The 23,187-nt window shown below is 52.0% G+C and overlaps 1 protein-coding gene across 1 annotated transcript in view; it reads right to left on the reverse strand.

Annotated features, from left to right (window-relative positions):
- Positions 1 to 505: 505 nt before the first annotated feature.
- Positions 506 to 23,187, reverse strand: part of XXYLT1 (xyloside xylosyltransferase 1) — a 157,636-nt gene continuing 134,954 nt past the window's right edge. The window contains exon 4 of the mRNA XM_044252038.1: positions 506 to 3,459. Within this exon, the coding sequence (XP_044107973.1) occupies positions 3,063 to 3,459 (397 nt within the window). The 3' untranslated portion in view covers positions 506 to 3,062. The remainder of the gene's footprint in view (positions 3,460 to 23,187) is intronic.

Raw genomic sequence — 23,187 nt, forward strand, 5'->3', positions numbered from 1 at the left:
TAAAATCCATGTCCACAAAACAATAACACCATTTTGCATGAACACGGAAGACCCTCCGGTTGCACCTTAAAATGACTGTTGGGGGATGAGGGTGGGATATGGAAATGAGAGGCCTCCCAGGCAATGGGTCATGTAGTGGGGGGCATCATGAACTCACCCTCCGCGCCCGAGGTTAGAAGTGATGGCGAGACTGGCATGCGTAGTTAGACTCTGACACATATACAAGAATAAATCTCCTCGACAAGCCCGCAAGCTTTCCAAAGGCCATTATCATTTGTGTACACACACAAGATGATAGAATCAGAAATGAAAGCAGCGGCTGGAGATGCTATTCTTAGGTCACTTTCAGTTAGGCAACTAGGGCATCCAGAGGCAAAGTTGAAGACCCAGAGCCTACTTAGCCAAGATTATGTTTTCCTATGGATGATGGCAACCATGGCCAACGCGAAGTGTAGAGTAGCCAGGACGGGACTTATCTGTAACTTAAGCGGGGGATGGCAGTGGCTACGATTTTATAGTACTTATTGTTTATTACAAAAGTAATTCACATTCAGAAATATAGAAGTAAATATAGATGAAGATAGAAAGCACCTTGATCCTTCCTCATACCCAGAAATGTTCTTTCAAGGCTTCTGTTCCACTCACTCCTCTAGGCTTCTGCACTGCAGTGGAAGTTTTCATCAGGCAAAGGCAAAACAGCACAATGAGCCATGTTCGAACCTCATCAGTTACAACAGGATTCCAGTGGGGAACCAGCTGTCTAAGAGCTGTCCAGAAGTCACATCCTCTGGCTTTGCTGGGCCGGGTGGACTTCCTGCTGAGTGTTACTCTGCTCTTCACAAAATCCACCAGTGACAGAGGAGGGGGTAGCTCCTGAGTAGGTGATCTCAAAAGTAGAGGAGGAGATTTGGTTTGGCTTGTGCCCATTTTGATCAATGAGTTCATTGTTTTTTCTTTGCAATAACAAAGGACTCTCATAGCTCCAGAAACCCTTGAATTACTGAAATTAACATGGGGAAAATACCTTAGTTATCGAGTCTAAAATTCTCTAGCATTTTACCCCCATTTTTTCCCCATTGAAATAATTGTTTCTAATGTGGTGTTTGAAACACATGGTATTTTAGGATTTGAACTAATTAAACAGAGTGGAACAGGATCTCTTTATACATATATGCATATAGACATATATAATTTTTAAAATAAAGGATCATACTGTACATATAATCTTATATTTGCCTTCTTTACTTAACAGCACATTGTAAGCATTTCCCAAAGCATTAAGTATTCTTGAAAAATTTGATTTTAATGCCTAAACTATTTTATCTTATGGATGTAACATAATTTATCCACTCCCTTAGTCAACATTCTATTTTTAAAAAAACTGGCGTGATAACGACTCTCTGTCTACATCTCTTGTTATTTTCTTACAATAAACTTGAGAATTGGAATCACCTTCATGAGGTTTTTGCGAGCATTATGAATAGTATATAAATCCCCAAAACAATGCTCGGCGCACAGCAGGCTTTCAGCTACTAGTAGCTGTAAACAGGAAATCAAGTTCCTAGGAGAACAGACCAGTTCTGTCCAAGCCGAGTCAGGCGAGAGATGTGTTCTGTTTGGCTGGGGAATGATGTAACCAGACAGTCTGGGTAAGGCAGGTGAGAAGGGACAGAGCCATTCTTGCTTCCAGATGATTCTCCAGTGACCCCAGTGCGGCCCTGCTGCCCTCCCTGTGTCCGTCTCAGCCACAGCCCCCACAGGGGCCAGGGGGCCCACTAAGCTCCGTCATGTGGACGGCAGGGGCAGCCCTGAATGACCCTGACTGCACTCTTGACTCAACCTTCAGGTAGCAGTAAACTGGGGTCGGAGAAGAAACAATGTAATCATCATGTTCTCAAAGACAGTTTATTAGCTATTCTCACTCATGGTAAAGAGAAATAAAAAAGTGGATGAAATTGAGATCAGAGGAGATGAAAATCCAACAACAGTTCCTCTCTGAGGACCTCCCCCAACTAGACAACATGGACCGCCAGGGACTTTGTGTCTGCATCTAGCAAGGGAATGCATTCAGAGAAGAACCCAATTTTTTCGAAGGTACAGGGTCTAATATGATGCGATGAGAAAATCACAGGATGATTTTTTTCAACAGAGACTGAACGCTTATCCATCTATGAGGGACACCCCTTCCAAGCCACACGGTTATCCGCAGAAACTGTTGGGCTCCTCTTTGGAAGGTGCCTTCCCCATGCAGATGACTCGACTCTGTCGCCTGTCCCTGGCCGTGGCCGAGCTCTGCTCTTTGATGGTGGATCTGATTTCCGAGCACAGTCTGGTCACCCGAAGCCGGCTGGGAAGAAGGAGGGATAAGGAGGCTCTGGGATGCGGCTGGGAGCGAGAAGCCGGGGAAGCTGCAGCGATGAGGCCGGGTTTCTCAGGTGGGCTGCCACTGGCCCTGCAGGCCCTCCCCAAGCCGGCAAGGATCTTCACCCCCCACAACTGGGCAAGGGGGGCATGGCGGGCATGAGCACGCAGCCTCTTAGGGTACGTGTGTGTGGAAGCTGGGCACTCACTGATGCTTCAGTTCCAGGCCAGCTGCGAGAACACCCCTCTCTTGTTCGGCTCCCTGGGAGCCCTAGCAAGACAGTTTGTTCTTTCTGGCAAGAGGGAAGCTTGTCAGTTTAAAGTAAATTTATATTTGGTCTAAGAAAGGCCAGTGCCCAAAAGGATTTCCATTCTTTGGGGGACGAGGGCACGAGCGCCATTGTCCTTCCTTTCTTCTCTTTACGCACTTGCTTCCGAGCCCACTGGAGGATGTCTGCATGTTTGCCCTCCACAATACCTGGCCCCCCGGAGTGAAAAGGCCCCGAGCACCAGCAACTCGCAGGCCCATCCTCACTGGGTGGCCTCAGGAGAAGGACCCACCAGGTGGGACAGCTGCAGCCCCTTGCCCCAGAGCACATCCCTATAGGGATTCGGACACCAGCCAGGGGCTGATTAACAGGGGCACCCCTCTGGCCTCCCCCAGACCCTGAGACCTGAGGGCACAGCAGATGGGACGGGACCTAGACGTCAGGGATGGGGGTGTTGCAGTTCCCATGGTAAATCTTGACGTGGCCCTCACACCGGAAGTAAGCCTCAAAGACGTCGCTGTAGCCGTGGTCCCTCCACCAGGTGCAAAGCTGCCGGTTCCAGGTGCAGTCCAGCACATGGAAGAGCTCGGGGTGCTCCATGCCGATCATGGTGAAGAAGTCCTGGTCCCCGAGGTGGCCACGGAAGTGGTACTTGTCAGCTAGCTGCTGTACCTGTGTGGGCTCCAGCAGGCGGCTGTAGAGGGGGGACTGGCGCATGGCCTCCAGGTTCAGCAGCATCACTCCACTGTTGAAGCCGGGGAGCCCCTCGGGCGGGGGGCCCCCAACCCGTGTCTTGGGGTTCTCGTGGCGGAACTGCCAGAATGTGTGCCTGGAAAGGGAAAGAGAGCAGATTTAACCTGGTTTGTGTGGGTGAAACAGTCTGCCGGCCCTATCTTCCCGGGTGGTCAAAACCAGCTTGGAGAGAGACGCTGTCTTCACTCCAGGTTTATAGCTCTGGGGACAGGGAGGTTCTTGGGCTGGGAATTGGCATCACGCCACCAGCAAGTGGCAGAGCTCAACTCAGACCCCAGCCTCCTGATTCCAAGCCTCAGGGTCTTCCCACGATCCTCTGCTCCTTCAGGATGACATCGTTGCTAACATTTGTCTAGGACTCAACAAGTAGCAGGCGCACAGAGAGAGAAAGCACAAGTAAGCAGTGGGAGAGGGAGAAGAAGGCTCCTCAGAGTGGAGCCCGATGCGGGGCTCAATCCCGGGACCTGGGACCATGACCTGAGCCGAAGGAAGATGCTAAACCGACTGAGCCACCCAAGTGCTCCTGCCTTTGTGATCTTGGAAAGGAAAGGAGAGAAGTGGGGGAAGTGATTTTGAGAAGTGATCTGGTAAAGAGGTAGAAAGCTACCTGCAGGCTGAAATAAAGTCAGTTTCTGCTTTAGAACAAGCTTCATGAAGGCCCAAGCCTAGCACTTCTGAGCTGCTGGGCAGGGGTTGGAAGCCTGCAACAGAGCTCAGGGCCCACATGCATGGGTTAGGCTGAAGAGCAGCTGGAACAGCCAGGTGGAATTGGGGCTATTTTAGAGGGAATGTCATCTCAATCTTCTCTCAAGGCCTCAGGATGGGGGATGCATGGGGGCACCTGGAAATGCCACCCCAAAGCTCCCAGAGGTCACTCCCTCAACCAGTCACAGGGCAGGATCTGTGCAGGGAAGTGACCAGCGCAGTGGAAAGAATACAAGAGGCCCGGCCCACGGCAACCACAGAGATCCATTTCGCAGCTCCCACACACTGCTCTGTGTCTGGGAATCGGAGAGGCCTTCCCTGAGGTCTCGCATATCACAAAGGGCACAGAGAGTTCGATCCTGGGGAGGGGAAAAGCATTCCCTCTGGACATTCTTACAAGCGGAATAACAGGTCTATTGTTTGAATTTTGCCATAATTGGACAGTGAGTGGAACAGAGCTCTGGCGCCTGCTTGGTGATAACAACCTTGGCAAAAATAAGCTTCCAGAGCAAAAGGAGATGTGGGAGCCCTTCTAGTGATGGGATCACAGGGCGCTGGAATGCTGCCTGGCGACTTGGTCAGTTTTACCATATTTCTTCCAATTGGTTCCCGCAGGCCCAGGCTGTAAGCCACTAAGATTCTCCCAGATGAATCTGGGCCACCACAGCATGGGAGAGGAGGGCTCCTCCAACCAGGAGCAGGGGGGCTTTACCCAGGAGGCAGGACTCAGCCTTCCAGGAGAGAAGAGAAGCACTCACCAGGGAGGGGAGGCCCGGGAAGGGAGACGTGTGTAGAAGACCGGCAGGGCCAGACCTGTGGAGGTCCTAGACATGGCGAGGCCATCAGCCTCCTTCTTTTTGTCCCCCAGGTCTCGTCTCTCCCCTTCCTGGGGGACCATAGGAGGGTGAGCAGGGTGCAGGCTAGCGGTCAAGTCTGCCCTCCCCAAGACTGCCGCCGCCTCTGCATTCTCAGCACCTCGCACAGCGCCCACACGGTGGGCCTTCAGAACATGAAAGTACTTGATGAGGAAGGATGGGAAGGTCAGTGGGGCTCAAGCTATGTCACCTTCGGTGTCGTCTGGAACAGGGACAGAGAAATGTCAGGACACAAAGCTGCAGCTGTGGATGCCGTGTTCCAGGACCCAGGGCCCCATCTCTCCGGCATGGTGAGGGGCAGGGGACCACGAGAGGGTGCTCAGGGGTTTCAAAGGGTTCGGTACGGTCTCTACTCACGAGCCAGCTGGGGGGTGCAGAGGCCATCTGCTGCCCTGCAGTACCCCCCGGAGCTCCCCTGTCTCTAGCAGACTGACCTGCTACGGAACTTGCTGGGCCCAGGACAGTGGGGCCAAACGCAGATAGAACAACAAGCATCCTTCCAGGTGGGGACCAGAAGCCAGGTGGCTCTTTGGGAACCTCATGCCTAGTACCACCGGCACTACAAAGAGTCATTTTATAACAAAGCCAGAGAGAGCCAGGCCCAGGGCATCAGCACATTATAACTGGTAAGGAGAAGCGAAGGAGGGACAGGAAATTGGAAATGCAAGCTGCCCGGGATCTGTCCCGAGGCAGGAAAACAGCCTGTAAATGAACCAGTGCTTCTCTAAGTACAAAATTATTTCCAGGGTGCCCCTGTTTAAAGCAGGCCTACCACTCCAAAATGAACCCAGACAGACAGAGCCGCCGCCTGCAGGACTGCTGGGTTTCTCTGGCCTCTGTGTCGGCTGGTTTGTGTGGAGGAACTGGCCTTGGGATGGAGAGAAGGACAAAGGGCCATGGAGGGACCTGAGCTCATGAGCCCTGATCCCACGTGAATGGGCCAAACGGGGCAGTCCGGCTGGTTCCCCCTGCCACAGCACAGTGAGGATGGAAGAGCCCTTTCCGTTCCCCGCCTTGGCTCCTGGGCGGCACGAGGACGTCACTGGCGGCATTCTAACAAGAGGTCCCCTGTGCATCAGGGTCAAGCCCGACTCCAACGCAAGAGCTCTGAGCTCCAAAGTCCCTTTCATCTTCGCTCAGATTAAATGGGCTAGGGTTCCCAGGAGCAGCACTTGGATTTCAATCTCATTTCTGAAGTTGGCTGATACCCCCAAGGCCACGGGCTCTGGGGACCTGGCTGGCAGGTGAGGCGGAAGCTGCTGGTACTTCACTGAGAGGGGGTCAGACCCAAGAGCCTGTCTCAGGGAGGTCAAAGAGAGCCCTAGACCCTGGCCTTCCTCACAGGCCTGGGGCTAAACTGATATGTATGCAAAGGGCATTGTCAGTGGTGTGTGCTGAGGCCGCAGGAGCCTCCGTATGAATGCAGGGATCTGGCTCCAAGTCCTGGAGCTTCTAGAAGTTTCCCCGATTAAGCTCCAAGTCCACAGTCTGCCATGTTGCCCTGATGCATCATCTGGACTTGGGCCTCTGCAGAGGCTTGTCTCCATCCTCCACTGTCCCCTGGAAATACACAAGAGAGGGGACAAATGGGAAACAAGTCCTAACACAGGCAGTCCATGGTAAATACTGAGTCTTTCCTGGAATCAACCAGGCTTGACAGGAAAATACAAATTAAGAACCTTCAAGTACATTCTTCCAAGTATGGGCAATGCATTTCCTAAATTTGTTCTATTGAGTATGCCCTAAGTAATACTCATAAAAAAGACTATTAAATTATTAAAAACACAAGTACACTAGTTTTCATGAAGAAAACTCATCTTAAGAAAAGAGGTATCTGAAATCATTTTGAAAAGCAGTCATTTTCTCCCTTCAAGTCTTTCCCTGATGACCATTACCAAGGTCACTCCAACAAGCCTCTCAACTAGAGAACCTGGCCAGAAAACCTGGGAAAGAACACATGTTATTATGAATAAGTCTTTCTCTTCCCACCACCCCAATCACAGACCCTCCTGCCTCCCTATCCATGCTTTTCTCCTGGGTTGGTCTTTCTTGGCTCCTAAGCCTCAGGGTCTTCCATTTTCACTACTGAGAGGGTTGAGAAGTAAGGATGAGAACATGCAACGAGCCTGGGCAGTCTGCATCAAGCTCCCTAAGAAGGTTCTAGAAGCCCATGCTGACTCAGGCTGAGTTCAGGCTGTTGGTTTTCAGGCAAAGAGGGCTCTGTTTTCTGAGGTCCCTAAGGACAGTGTCATGTGTGGCACTTCTCCCTATGGTTTAGCCATCGAGTCTTTAGAGTCAAGTGCAAAGTCTAATGAGCAAGTGAGGCTGGGCCTCTTCCCGGAGGAAGCATGCCGTCTGGATGCTGTCTAATCAGCGAAGACTGGAATCAGGAAATATTACTCCGTTTATGCCCATGCTTGTGTCCCAGGACCAATGAGCTCTTGTTTGACTTGGAAGGGACCCTATTTCTAGTCTTTTGCAAGCAAAGGCCGGGAGTGAAGAGCAGCACATCCTGTTAGGTGACCAGGGGACAGTTGTGGGTGATGAGGGGCTGATTTCAGAGCAAGGACAGTGTCCCTCCGTCCTGCCTTGAGCTGACGTTCTGGGGGATGGACACAGACTCTTCAGTTCTTTAGCGGAAACACCGCCCTGTGGTCTCCAACTGGAGATGACACGGACTGCTGAAACAGTGAGGCTTTAGACGGCCACTTCCCAAGGCACTCCTCACCGCCAGGAGTCACAGCCGACCCTTATCAGGATCTCTTGCTAGCAACTCAGGTCTCCAGCTCCAGCTCCAGCCAGACAGAAACATTCTTGAAGTTCCACAGGCTAGTAATGGCAGGACCAGTGTGAGAGGGTCCTGGGACCACAGGCTACCAGAACCTAAAGACACATGAAGATTCTTAGCTCACCTGCCTGGCTTACCCATGAGGACATCGAGGCTCAGAAATGGCCCTGCCCGTAGTCACACCACTGAAAAGGTAACCCCCACCCCAATCCCAGGCTGATGATTTTGCTTTCCCAAAAACGCCCTTCCCAGAGAAGGCGACTGCTCCCTCCACCACGCAATAAGCCATGTGACAGGTGAAACTGTGCCACTCAGTGCCAAACTTTCGGGAGGCACAGGGTTCACGCTTTTCCATCTGGCAGGGACTAGCTCCTCCAAGCCCAACATGCCTGCACCTGGAAGGGGAGCTGGGCCCCCAAATGGCTGACGGGGCTTGCTTGGGGCAGCAGGTGGAAGGCGTGTGCTTGTCCGTGTTTGCAGGGCCTCAAAAGAAATGTGTGCCTGCTTTCAAACACCAGCCCTGTTTGCAAGCCAGCAACTGAGTTTCCAACCACAATATGCCCAGAACCGAGAGAGGACAACAGGTCAGGGGTTGAGGCAGGGGGCACGTGGGTGGAGCTGGGGGTGCTGGAACCAGGCGGCCTGGCAGGAGAGCAGAGGACTTCTGGGGGTGCTCAAGTCCAAAAGAGACTCCACAGGGATGAGGGGATAAGGAGGGCACACTGCAGGGATTTCCCCAGGGCCCTCTTCCAGAAGCATCAGGGCCCCCTGTTCACCCCTCCCCACACCCAAGACTGCCAAGGTTCCTTCTTGGCAAACTGGCATCTCTGCACTTCCTGCCCCAGTCTGAGAGGAGGGTTCATGGAAGTAAGAGGAGCTGAGGAAGGCCTGGGGAAGAAGGGGAGGGAGAAAGGGGTTATCATCTGCTGAGTCTGTGTTTTCTGAAAGCCATGATGGAGGCTCTCATTGGGGGAGGGGCGGGGAGGTCCCAACGGGGCACTGGGATAGCTATTATTACAGGAACCAAATTTTCTAGAGAGCTGATCTGGACACTGGGCTCTTCATTCTTACCTACAAGACCACAGAGCTCTCTACAGCTGTCTGCTGGGGTTGCCGAACACAGCATCACAGACTGGGGGGCCTGAGTGGCCCAGATTTACCCTCCCCTGTTCCAGAGGCTGCAAGTCTGAGATCAAGGTGTTGGCAGGGATGGTTCCTTCTGAGGGCTGAGGGAGAAGCTGTTCCATATCTCTCTCCAGTCTCCGGTGGTTGGTTGGCAACCTCTGGCTTCCTTTTAGAAGGATCACCCCAGTATCTGTCCTCATCTTCACAGAACGTTCTGTTTGTGTGTCTGTGTCCAAATCTCCCAGCCCCCCACTTTTAGAAAATATTTTATTTCTTTGAGAAACAGTGAGAACAAGAGAGAGAGAGAGAGAGAGAGATCACAAACAGAAGGGAGGGGTAGAGGGAGAAGTCGACTCCCTGCTCTGCAGGGAGCTCAATGTGGGCCTCGATCCCAGGATTTGGGATCATGACCTGAACCCAAGGCAGATGCTTAACCAACTGAGCCACCCAGGCACACTCAAATCTCCCCTTTTAAAGATACCAGTCATATTGGGCAAGGGGGCCTATCCACTCCAGTGTGGTCTCATCTTAACTCATTATATCCATGACAACCTTATTTCCAAATAAGGTCACAGTCTGGGGCACTGGTAATTAGGACTTCAGCCTCTGAACTGGGGGAAGGGGCACACAATTCGCCCAGAACACTCTCCAACAATGAAGACAAAGGAAAATGGTACACAGCTTACCTACACCTGTGTTCTCACTGTCTGCACTAGGAGGGCACTCGTGGCACCTAGAGCTGCCTTCTGGAAACTCCCTGACCCCCACAACCCCTGGTAGGCTGAGCCAGACAGTCATGACAGGCTGGGTTGCATCTGTCCAGGAGGCTCACAGAAGGAGGGGAAGGTGTCTATAGCGGGATGCACAGGCTCCAGAGAAAAGCAGAGGGATTCAGAAATGTGGGTGTGGTGGTGGGGGGTGAGAGGTGACACGACACTGGTCAGCCAGCAGAGAGATGTCCAGAAGTCCACACTGCGGTGTCTCCTGGCTCTGAGGGATATGCGGGAGCACCAGACAGCACGCGGATTGAGAGAATAATCAGTCAGCGGTCACCCAAATACTGAATGGAGCACCTATTGGAGCCTACAACAAATGGGAAGTAGAACATTCCTGCCCTCAAGAAACTGGTGCTCTAGCAAGACCCTGACGTGAGCACGCCAACAGCATCTATTGTAAGATGAAGGGGTCTACAGCTGGACTCAGGAGGCCAGGGGTGAGGGCCCGCTGTACAAGGTTTCCTCAGCACTTGGTTTCCTCAGTGGTAACATGGGGATGGGGGTGAAACATGCCAATGAGGGGAGGCCCTGACTGGCAGAGAAGGGCAGAGCTCCACCGTGCCCAGGCTCCTCTCATGGTGTCATGGTGCCCTCTCATCTCAGGGGCAGCCCTCATCCACTAGCCAGCCAGAAACCATCTGGAGGCTTCTGTCTCATCATGGCTTCCTGCCTCATGAAGTCTAGAATAAAGGTGACCAGCGCTGTCTGGCTCATTCCCAAAGCTGTACCAGCTGTGACCGACCTCTGTAACACCTGGCAGAACACTGGAATCAGGGAGGGTGAACATCCCCACCAGGAAGGCCTCTGACCCGCCACAAGATGGCCTGAACAATTCTGAGCCTGGAGACCCTCCAAATGCCCACAGCCCTCTTTTCTGCCTAGAGACCCCTGGAAGGGGAGCAGCTCAGTGTGCCACCTCCCATAGCGTGTCACAGCCAGGGTCCCGAGGCTTCCCATTCCCCTGTGTGCACAAGAGGGTGGGATGGCCTTCTCTGAGTTGCCAGTCCTCTTCTCACACCTCCTGGCCCGCCCATCACTGCCCATGCCCAGCCTGCTGGGACATCTCAGCCACACAGCCTTCCTCCCACACCTGCTGCCCCAGAGCTGTGAACATAGGTGGGTGGGCTGGGAGCTTGTGGTCACTCAATCTGACAGCTCCCAAGTGTGCTGTGCCTAACTGGGCTAGGGCCTAGAGGGCAGCATGGGGAGAAACTGGGGAGCACCAAGGGACAGATGATGGAGGAAGAGGCACTGGAGGCTTCAAGCAGGTAGGTGGAGCTCTGAGGGCTTCATGCCCAGGTTACAATAAGGATGGTAAACACTAACTAGAGCAAAGTTGGAAGGATAAACAGAGAGGACCCATTCAATCTTGAACAGGTATCAGCAAGAACAGTGATGTGGGAGAGTCCTGCAGGTGGCTGGGGATGGGTCACAGGCATGGAGCACAAAGCAAGCATGACAGAATTCTGGAAAGTTCCAATATTTAGGGGATGGAAGAAGAGGAGCCGGGAAATTCACTTGCAATAATGTCAACGGCCACAATGATGGCCTCATCATCATCAGCCCCACCTGAGCTACCCACTTGGCTCTCCCTTCATGAACCTTGCCATCAGAAGGCACTCTGCTCCAGTGACAGGGAACTGGGATCGTCCCCTCTGACTGCATCATCCTGCATGTCCCCCCACAGAACCAGCTTTCCAGCCCCTTGTGAGCCACTGGGGGTCCACCTCTCCCTATTCTCTACATAGTCTCCCCTGGATCCTTCTGGCTCCCCACCCACTCTAAACTGCCCCCATTATTACCTCAATGCATATGAGAATATGGACTGTATTGAAAGCAGCAGAGGATGGGAACTTGGAAATGCTATAGGAGATGACAGGTCTCTGACAGAGGTAAGCAACAGAGACTAAGGAGCTGGGCACTCAGCATGGGGTAAGATGTGGCGAGGGGGGACATCTATATGCCCAGGGAAAGGAATGCATATGCCAGACTAATGAGGTAAGAAATACAGGGTGAGTGGCAGGGTGGGTACTTTGAGGAACGATAATCATGATGATGGCTAATACTTGTACCAGACCCTGTTTTAAGTCCTCATTTAATGTCTGTAACAAACAAATGAGGTAAGTAGTATTCTTTCCCTGTTACAGGGAGCAAAGTATGGTTGGGAGATATGAACCATTTGCTCATGGTCATAGGAGTCAGGCAGAAGAGCTTACCAAAAAGTGAGAAATCCCAGGACAAACCTGAGACTAGAGAAAGGACATAAATAAGAAGATACTAGTTCTGTAGTGGGAATTAGGGATACTGAGAGGGGGCATTTAGCGTGAACTCTAAATCTTGGGAAGGTTAAGAGATAAAGTCATTTCTAGAGACAGAGGGACTTGGGTACCAATAAGGGAAATGGTTTACAAGGGCAGTGAGGAATCCATAAAAGATGGATAAAGGATTTGCCTGAATATGAAAGGTCTGAGTGGAGTCCAGAACCAGGCCTGGCACTGGCAACTAGAATGTGTTATTCACCTTTATGACTTGAGGGCCTAGTGTGGCAGTTGGTTCACAGTAGGCCCTGCAAACTCTTAAGTTTCAAAAGGATAAATGGATGGATGGATTAAAGAATGAATGAAAAAAGGAAGAAGATACTATAAAATCAGAGGATAGAATTGAAAAGAGGGGAATGGTGAATGAAGGTGGTAGAACAATAGTTTAGAAAGGGAGTTGGGGGAGAATGTGCCCTGGGCCCCATGAGCTAGAGCATCAGAGGTGTTTTAACTGAGGGTGGCCAGGTCTCTGTTGGGGAGGAACAATTTTACTTTATCCTTCAGAGGTTCTTCCACCTGGTCTAAGAATTAAAGTGACATGAAACAGATTACCAAGAGAAAAGAAAAATTAATTTTGTACAAACAGGAACCCTACGCACATGAAAGGTTCAAAGACGGAAAGGTAAAGTGAGGTAGATATGCCATCCTGAGCTAAGGAATGGAATAGGGCTGGGGCATCAAAGAGGAGGAGGGAAATTCACAGGGCAATGTAAGGAAGAGCAGATGTTTGGTAATTAGATGTCTGCCTGGCCATAGAGATAGATCATTTAGATAAATTTATCTCTAGTAATAACCCCTACTCTGGAAAAGACTCTCAATTTAGATTCTTCTAGATAGTTAAGAGAGGAACAAAAGTTTCTCTTGAACCTGCAGGTCTCCGCTGCCTTCAGCCCAAAATAGCCCACATATCAAAGTGACACATTTGGAGGAGACTTGTTTGGAACCTTGCGTTTCTCTCAGGGTGAGGACAGAGAAAGTGACGTAGAAATGTCAGCTCCCTGAGCCGAGGAATGCATATCTGTGATGAGGTGCCACTGTGATGAAGATTATCAACGAAGGGACCCAGATGGTAACCTGGCCCAGGGGTGCCCACAGCTCTCTGGACAATGCCCTTCCTGGCAGTGGCCCTAGAAGATGCCAGGACTCCAAATACAAGGCTTGTGCATCACTGCTAGCGAGAAGCTCAAATCTGGTAGAAGCCCTAAGAGCTAACCAAGAGACTATAGGGTGTGCAGCCAGCAGGCTGGGCTACTGAATATCCACATGGAGCTGGCCTGGCATGCGTGGCCAGGCCCCAGCTTAGCTCCATAATCCTGCCCTTTCCGGGAACTGAGGTTGAGGGAGGAACTTTCATTAGGGTGAAGACAAAGCCAGGCAGAGTTACCTGCAGAATTAGCTCACTGTCCTCAAAAAGCCCACAGCACTAGGGGACACAGAAAAGAAGTGCCCAGGACACATGCCAGAGTGCTTTCTGGGAGAGTGAGCAAAATGCAGTCGAGTGCAGTAAGGGTGATGGGGAAGAGCAGGTGTAGGATTTAACCCTGTGTCCAGAATTAAGCTCAATCAATCCAGCCTAGCACCCTTCACCCTCACAGAAGGGGGTGTCCCAACCCAGGAGCTGGGTGTTGGGAGACTGTGTGGGCCTGGCTGACCCAGGCACAAAGGCAATCAAGCTGCCACAAAATGTGTTATTTCTCAATCCCAGAAAAAAAAAAAATCTATAAGCCTTCCCGTTTCATTTAAGCCAACCTCTACATTTGCTTGTCCCTGCTCACTGTCTTCTACCACATTTGTGGCAGGGTCTCAGTCAAGGGTAAAACAGTGATTGGCACATTGGCAACTGACAAATGCTGAGGATCTCCCACTTGTCAAGCGCAAGCAAGGACACAGGCACAGCCCCATAGGAGCTCGTTCTGGGCAGTGGTACTTCTCAGACTTCACTGTGTGAGGGACTCACCTGGGATCTTGTTAAAATGCAGATTCTCTTTCAGAGGCTGCATTTCTGGCAAGCTCTCAGGTAACGCTGATGCACTCAGAAGAAAAGAACTGGTATTTGTATAAAGAGATGAAAACCACGAGAGCTGCAATGATGTCATTTTATCTTGCAAATGGCCATAAAGTAGCTACAGATAGAGTCGTTTACAAATTTCATACAAATTTTATGCTAATGCTTTTCTGTACCTTCTCACTTTATCACAGCTCTGGAAAGGGGGATCAGGGTGGGCGGGGGACCATCAGGGAAATGGTTCCTGGAAGCAGCGTGCCTGGCACTGGGAGGGAGGACCCAGCTCTGCCGCCTTCTATCCCAGGGATTAGCCATTAGTCTGGAGTGGGGGAGTGGCAGGGCAATTCATGTACATTGGTTTTCTACTGCCTTGGAAAAAAGTACTGGTACATCATGGGGTTAAGAATGCAGGTTGTGGGGCGCCTGGGTGGCTCAGTGGGTTAAGCCGCTGCCTTCGGCTCAGGTCATGATCTCAGGGTCCTGGGATCGAGTCCCACATCGGGCTCTCTGCTCAGCAGGGAGCCTGCTTCCCTCTCTCTCTCTCTGCCTGCCTCTCTGTCTACTTGTGATCTCTCTCTGTCAAATAAATAAATAAATAAATAAAATCTTTAAAAAAAAGAATGCAGGTTCTGGGAGCAGACAGTCCAGACTCAAATCCTGGTCCTCTGCTTCCTACCCCAGAGAAGGTACTAGAGCTCTCTGTCCTCCAGGATTCCTGTATGGAGTTAGGGTGGTTGGAAGGGTTTTTCAGGAAAGTATGAGATGATGGACGCCAGGGACACACATCCCACTGGGTGAGAAGCAATGTGGGTTCTCTATGGCGAACAAATGTCTGCTTCCCCTACCTTGTCTGTCACAGGAAGGGGGCCTGAGCCTGTTCGCAGAGCTCTGCAAGTTCCGCCCCCTCCCGAGACCTCAGTTCCTACGTATGTTAAGTAGATTAAGCAGGCCTGTCGTTTTATGCCCAGAATGACCACCAATCTCCAATAATTAATCTTTCTTTAAATGTAGCACCGGTTGGTGAGTATAAGGTGGTTTTTCTTTCTTGTTACTTGCTTTTGTTTCTGAACCCCGTTTCCATGTATCCACAAAGCCCTATGATTTGTGTCTGCTGACAAGCTGGCAAAGTCCAGGCCTGACATACAAGGGAGACCACTCTGCAGCAGGCTCAGTGCAAAGTTCTCACTCAGCCTCCCCTCGGGCCGTGGCGATCACACAGCACTGCGAGCACTGAGCTCCAGGGAACAGGCACGCGGAGAGCTGGCTGGGTTCGCCACCATCCTCCAGCCCCTGCAAACCCTGAGGGGCCGCCCCGTCCTCCTCTGCCTTCTGCCCCACTGGGACCCTTACTCTCCATGATGCCCCAAGATGCAAAACGACTGTTCTTGACTTTGTAAGCCTCTTCTCACCCAAGGGCAGTGCACGAGAGGTCATTTGTGTAAATAGAGTCCACCTGAGCAAACCAAACATGGCTGGCCTCTGGCCCACCCAAACATCCAAATTGTCCCTGGCCTGCCTGGAGGCCCCACAGAGCCAGCTGCTCGTCGTGCCCAGAAGCCTCACCACGTGGCCCTCCAATGCACTGTCTTCCCTTTTCTTTTTAAAGAAAGGAAAAAGGGAGGAAATCCACAAAACAATTTGTCCTTAGATCACAAACGTGAAGGGCTGGATCCAGGAGCACCATCACGAGGGGCTGAGCAGCACTGTCTGATTCAGAAGACAAGCAATTCCTCAAAGGTGGCCTGGAGTCTCAGCCGCCAGCACTGAGGGCCCTTCTGGTCTCTCAGCACCAGCGGTCTCAGCCAAAATCACAGGCCTGCAGGGGAAGATTCTCCACAGTTCAGGCAACAAGCACGGCCGGTGGGAAGGGCAGGGAAGTCAGGCCCGGGCTCCAGTCCCAGGACTGCCCCTTCCCAGAGGTGGGGCCTACAACAAATTCCTTAACTCTCTGATGGTGGCCATCCAGAAAACTAAGACAATGAGAATTTTTTTTTAAAGGGCTCATTGAGGCTTTAGCAAGTTAATGTATGCAAAGTGCCAGGGGCAAGCCTGGCACATTTATGAATTCAAGAACTATGTACTGAAAACCTACTGTGTGCTAGACATGGTTCTGGGCCCTGAGAGACAACACTAAACAAGAAAGAAACTATGACTCCTTCCCTTGTCAGCTTGGCATCGGGGAAGGACTGATGCAGCAGGAGGCAGACCGGCCAACAGGCAGTTACGACCCCAGGTGGCAGGAGAAGGGATGGGACCATAGTGGGGACCCTGCAAGAGGACCTCCTCACCTAGTCTGTGTGGGGATGGAGGAAGGTTCTCCGGAGAAAGAGGCATCTGAGTGCAGACTTGACATGAAGAGGATGCAGGTGAAGACAGGTTGTAGTGAGGGCACATGGGCCAGACCAGGAGGTTCCTGTGAGGAAGGTCAGGGAGGCTGACCTTGATGCTGAGGGGAACAAAAGGGCTGAAGCAAGGCAGCCTGTGTATGAGGATGGTGGCTGGCTGGGGTGGGGGTGACCTGGAGGAGAGGGGAGGAGCTGCTGCATGGCCCTAGGGGAGCACAGTGGTGGTGGTGGTACTAATGACAAGGGGAGCTATTGGTCAGCAGCAGGCATGCGACTGCACCTGAGGATGGACAGAAACAGGGGATGCAGGAAGATAAGGAGCCCTGTGCCTGGATTTCCGTCCTGAGCACTCTGGATGCAGCATGAAGGCCTACTTTCATCATTATCACTGACTTTTGCACAGTGACACCAGCTGGGTCACTCCCCTATCTCCCACCAGTATAACAGACAGACCTTCCTGGCTCAGATACACTGTGGCTCTGGTTCTTGACATCATGTCAGCCATAATGGCCTCAGCACCAGCACCACGGGGCTCACTCTTGCCTTTGTGCCTTTCTCCAAACACAGGACCAGGCTAGGAAGATGCGGAAGGGGACAGCTGAGAGATGCTGGCCATCATGGCCCATTCACAAACCCCTGTCTTTCCAGATGACCTGGAGCAAGCGTCTCTTTCACTGGCTCCTTCCAGACGGTAGCCAACCTCATCCTCACCCAGGGCAGGTGAGCTCTTCTCCAACTCCCTGCCGCCTTGTGATTTCCTAGGGAGATTTTTTTCCCTGCTTCAAACTGAAATTGATCCCCTTACCCCTCCTTGGGCCCCTTCTGCTTAAGTCTCTTCTCCATGCCTTCCAGAGAGTTCCCCAGAATCTCTACAGAGCCTGTGGTCCTCCTTATAAAGGGTTAAAGAACCGGAATTACCCCCCATACACACCTAGCACTCTCTCTGGTGTCCATGCAGGCATGCCTGGGGCTGCCTAGACTTCTGTGACTTCTCAGCTCTCTCATGAGTGGAGTCCTGAGGCTGGGGCTTAGCCAGAACAGCCAACTAGGATTTGAGGGAACGTGAAGAGTGGAATTTTTAAGAACCAGATCAAAGGTGGCATTAAAATTAGATGCTAGTCCAAGCCACTACCTGAGGAAAGTAATTAGGATCTTCTGAAAATAACAGCAGTTCTGCTAGGCACTACTCCTGGAGCCATACTTCTTCTGGAATATTCTCGGGCTGGTCAGGGGGCAGCCTTTTTTCCTCGAGTGTCCCTGGCCACCTTCTCTCTGCCTTGGTCCCCACAGCAGTTCAGGCTGTCGGACTGCCGACTGAGGAAGACGATCCTGACCTGACCCACATCCAGACTACTTAGGTGCTTATCTTAACCTGCCCACACCCCAAGGAGTCACCCATCCCACAAATCCTCGTACCACCCAAGGAGGGCTGACCCACTCTGCTCTCTGCTCCATGTGGAACCTGCAGGGCTGGCTGACAGGGGAGACCCCAAGTTTCCGACTTGGTCTCAGCCTGAGGAAAAGAAACCTCCGCTGTGGACACACCCTGCGAAGGAGGCAGAAGAGAAAAGAAATGACCCTGCCCAAGGAGAGCCAGTCCAGGCCCCGTGACAGCCGAGTGCCACCAGCTGGCTCTGCCAGCCTGTCAGCGCAAAACCACATCCACACCCCTGGGCAGGCTGGCATCGTCCACACCCCCATCCCATCAAAGTCTCGTCCCTCCTGCCACCTGCCTGAGACCAAGAGACACCTGCCCACACGTACACAGGCCAGGGTGGCCCAACCACACCTCCTTGCCACACGCTCTGTCCAGGCACAAACACACAGGGCTGCTGACTGAGGATACGACTACCTGGCTCGACCCCTACACCTTGATCACAGCCAGAGTCCTTGTGGGACCTCGGGAAACTCCCCACACCAAGCTCTTCGAGCTTCAGGCCATCTTCCTCAGAAGGCACCCCAGAGGCAGTTCACTGAGCGCACTCGGAGCTGATTGCCTCTCCCACACCTGTCTCTGGATGTGTGGGGGGACTTGAGGCCTGTGCATGTGTCAATTCTTCCATCCTCATGTGGTTTGCCCTCCCACACAGGTGGCAACCTCTCTTCCACAACCCCCAGGGTAGGTCGGCTCATACCTGCCTCTAAGGAGGTCTTCTCGGCCACCCGCCTCGGTTCCACTCCCCCAACAGGCTTCTCTCACACAGGGACTGGGCAATGGGTGGCCGTGTTTCTCGAACTTTCTTGTGCACACCGAACCTCTGTGTGGAATTCAGCAGCTGAGGCGGTGGCATTCTGCTCTTCTGACAAGCTCCCAGGCCATGCTGAGGCTGTGTTCCACCTGCCCCAGTTCAAGTAGTGAGAAGGCAGAGGAAAGAGCAAGGGCGTCTGAGTCGGTTAGACTGCGTCCTGGCACGCGCTCCCCCAGAGCCAGCCAACACAGCTCCAGAGACCACCGTGAGGACCACATGGTGCTGGCAATGCTGGCAGTCCCCGGAGTAGCAGGCACCGAGCAACGCAAGCCCTCTTCCATCTGCTTCAGCTCCCCCCCTGCAGCGGTGGGGAACTGGGAACCTCAGGAGAGAGGACTTGCCAGAGAAGTCAGTGAAGTGACCAACGAACACTCTGGTGCCCAGAGGTGAGGGAAGGTGAGAGGTCTCCTTCCCCTCCTTGTGTTTCTAGTCCTGGGTCTGGCGCATAACTTGGGCCCAGCATGACGGGGGAAGAGAGGGTCCAAAGGCCTGAAGGCCGCAAGGGTCAGTATGTCTGGCTCTGAGTGTTTGTGTGCATGATGCTGGGGAGAGGGGTTGTTCGGGTTGGGCTGAGGGGCAGTTCCTCAAGGGACTCTGGTATCTGGATATCCGTGCTTGAGCAAGGGTGAAGCTAACCCAAGAGGGGAACCACAATGAAGTGGAAGCCTGACAGGAATAGCCAGCCTGGACCCCTGTGCACCCCTCTTCTTACATCTGATGCTACTGTAGGCCAGAGGCTCAGCGGGAGAAAGCTAGGTGCTTTCAGAAGCTGCCTTAACCAGTCCGGCTGGAAAAGGACCATTTATCAAAACCCTTCCTCTCTCATCCCTCCAGCAGCTTCAGAGAGGGTCTTGGTTGTTTCCAGGGAACGGCTAGAGACTCAGGGAACTTAGCCCAATATGTGATATATAGCAGTGTTGTTTCTAGGGTCTAAAGCAAAGGCAAGAGAAAAAACTAGACCAATGGCCAATCAATCTTCAGCAAGTCTGCATCCTGCCTCCTCCTCACACAGAGACAAGCCCCGTTGACGTTACTCAGAAAATAATGGTGTTTCAACACACTGTAAGGGATACCTGCTGAGCCCAGGACCACCTAGGGGAGACTGGGGGACTCCCCTGGCACGGCCCCAGGCCACGTCCAGCATGGAGGGACAGAGGTGGCCAAACAGGGAGCACCGTTAAGTGATGATGGCACAAACATGGAGCTCATGGGGCTCTGAGTAGAAAGACCACATAATCCCCAGAAACCTTGCTCTGTTCCCAGCGTGTACCCCAACACACACACATGTACACATACATACACACACACACACATCCCCTCCACACTGGGGAAGCTGAAGCTCAGCTTCCCAGCTAGTTCTGAGCCCTCCCTCCTGCAGAAATATGAATGCCATTCCTTCTTCAGCCCCAGAGCTTCTCCATGCCCCAGTAACATTTCACACAGCGATTTAGCAAGCTGGGCTGAGGTTTCTTTTAACTGGTAATTAAAATCGGAGCACAGAGACAAGTTTTGTAAAGCCTGCCTTTCACAGAGAATAACTTCTCTGGATTAGAAACAAACAAACAAAAAAAAATGAGACTCTTGATTGAAACCATGGGCACCCACACAAACATGAAGGCCCCCTCAGCGTTCTGAATGAAGACAGCATGTGAGGCTCTTCTGACTGAGGTTAAAAAGAATTCAAATTCGCAGGATTCATTTCTGAACTTATGAAGAAAAAGCAGGTAGAAATCCTAGGACGGAGCTGTGAACGCTCCGGTTCACACAGAGAGGGCACTCTGTGTGCAGGCCACCCTGATCTCCACCTGGCCAGCTCCGGAGAAGGCCTGTCTTCCTGTTTCTCTATGCTTGTCTTCAGAAGCACAGGAAGGGCAGGCATGGTTTCATCTGCCCGAGGGCCAGGCCCCTGTGTCATCACGACCGTAGACACTGCAAATTGGAGACAGTGCCTGGAACAGGTCTCAGTGCCAAGCCGGTTTTGAGGTAAAAAATAAATACACACACGTATAAACACATACATGTCCTCACAGGTACACACACACACACACACACACACACACACATACACTCCACACACACATGCCAACACGCATACATACACTGTCTATCCACTACCACACCGTCCTCCACGGCCCCTTGGGGCACAGGGAGCACCCCACATGACCATCCACTAGGACAAACTCATCCCTGAGCATCTGCCACTCCCTCCCGTTGCTCCCAGATGGAGAAGAGAGCCTCACCCAAAGAACTTCACTCAGGGCAGTCAGGTGGGCAGAAGGAGTGCTTCCCCTCAAATGCTCCAGACAGAAGAGCAGGCTACTGAGGGGAATCCTGGAGAGTACGACCTCCAGATGAATGCAGGGGAGTCCCAGAGGCCCAGTGGGTGGGGGACACTAGGAGATGACAGTAAGTTCCAGGACCCAGAGGCGGCAGAGAGTGGCGGGGCAAGGGGCACTTACACGCCTACAGGATGGGCAAAGGCAGAGGGACTGAAAGAACACTAGACAGTAGCAGAGGCTTAGGCAGGCGGGAGGTTGGGAAGCTAGTACTTAATGGGTACAGAGTATCTTTAGGAGTCATAAAAATACGTGGGGAATAGACCATGGTGATGGTTGCACATGGTGAATGGAATTAAACGGCAGTGAGCACACAGGGTAAAAACAGTTCAAATGGCAAATTTTATGTTATATATATATATATATATATATATATATATCCTATCACACACACACACACACACACACACACAGAGTGGTAGAGGAGAAGCCACCAGGCCCCCACCATGGCAAGGTTACAACAGAGGTGAGCCACTTTTTCACGACAGGAGCTGATGGAGTCTGGGGCTCTGCCTGCATTCCCAATGCCACCTGCTCTAGGGACCCATCTCGGGCCCTCAGCTCTTGGATCGGTGGGCTCCAAGCCACCTCGAGGCCCTCAGTCCCCACAGGGCGGTGGCTTTCCCTTCCTCACTGCTTCGAGCACAGACCATGCTGCAATTGCTATCTGTTTTCCCAAACCGCGATGCCACAGGAAAAACCGAGGCAGCGGCATACTGTATAATTAACATGGAATGTTCCGAGGGAGCTGAAGGAAAGTGGGGCAGAGGTCAGGTTCCCAAGCAACACCATTTTCTGTGCAAGAAGGACTGTTTTCACCTCTCTTTCTCCCTTTGCAAGAGACTGAAATAAGAAAACTTGAGAGAGAAAGAAACCTGTTCAAACTCACACGTAAAAAGCAGACCCTGGCGTGGGTACACGGATTCCTGTGGGGGTGGGGGGACCTGGACAGGCTGTGCTCAGCCTCCATCACCAGCCAGCTTCAGGACCACAGAGAAACACATTTAGCCTCTGCCACTGAAGCATTAGCCTGTCCAGTCCAGCAAGGCTGCTGCGAGCCTGTGCTGTCAGTCTGGACGCAGTTAAGGTGCATTATAATCCATTATAATAAATTGGTTCCTAAGCCCCCTTCCCTGCACGATTTAGAAGAGACAGATCATCTGATGAAGATTAAATGCAGCAACTATAGTTGAAATCTTGTTCAGTGTAGGTAATTAAAAAATTATCTATTTTTAAGGTGGAGTTCAGTAATATTGGGAGTCTGTTTCTCACCAAACAGAAATAGAAGAAGGAAAAGAGAAAGTCTTCCTATCTATACTTAAAAAGAAAAAAAAAAAAAAGACAACAATAGACTAAATCAAGTACACTAAGTAATTTTGGGGGAATGTGGCATTTCTACCTCCTGCAAAAAACCTTCTGAGATCTTGCACTTGGAACAAATCTCCCCACTGCCCTTGTTCTTGCTGCTTCCTACAGCGGGCTATCGCTCCTTGCAAGAAGGGGTCCAGCCACGTCTGTCCGCTTCCGTCTCCCGCCAGCCTGCAGACTGCTGTGGGACAGGTGGACAGAGCTGGCTTCCTCGTCATCTCTGACTCTCCTGCCTTCACACTGGCCTGGAGTTTTGTCTCAGGGAGGGTGACCTCTATGAAATGGAAGTCAGTTACAGCTTGGCATTCTGGCTGCCAAGACAACAAGACAGCTTGACTTAGCTAGGACAGGCAGGTGTCCAGGGTCTTCCATCCTGACATTGGGGTGACACCATGCTCCTCACTGCCTACTGAATTAACTGCAAGTCCTCAGCATAACACATGAGACCCACCCCCTGCCCAGGACTTGGCCCCTGCCCCCATCCAACCGCAACCTCTTCTCCTCCAGAGCACCCTGGTCCTCCATCCAGACCAAAGTAGCTGGAGTGCCTACACAGGACACGGAGGCCTCCATGCTGTGCTCCTCTATGCTGTGCCCTCTCCCTCCACGTCCATCAGACTCCCCTTCATTACAATTCACATGCTGGGTGAAGTGCCCTCCTCCAGGCCTTGGAAGCAGGTGTGCTGTATAGTCCTCTTGTGTGCCTCTTGGTCCTCTTCAGCCCTGAGCTCTTAGAGGATGGGGACCACGTCTTTCATTATCCGAATCCCTGCTGCTTAGCCTAGTGCTGGCACCAAGCAGGGACTCAGTCCATATGAACCGAAGTCAAGTCTAAACAGGTAGACCTTCACCACCAAGCAGTGAGGATAAAATGCGCCTTTTCCACAATAGCGAGGTTCCACATTTGGCCAAAG

The sequence above is a fragment of the Neovison vison genome, chromosome 6 (assembly GCF_020171115.1).
Source record: "Neovison vison isolate M4711 chromosome 6, ASM_NN_V1, whole genome shotgun sequence".
Classification (NCBI taxonomy): domain Eukaryota; kingdom Metazoa; phylum Chordata; class Mammalia; order Carnivora; family Mustelidae; genus Neogale; species Neogale vison.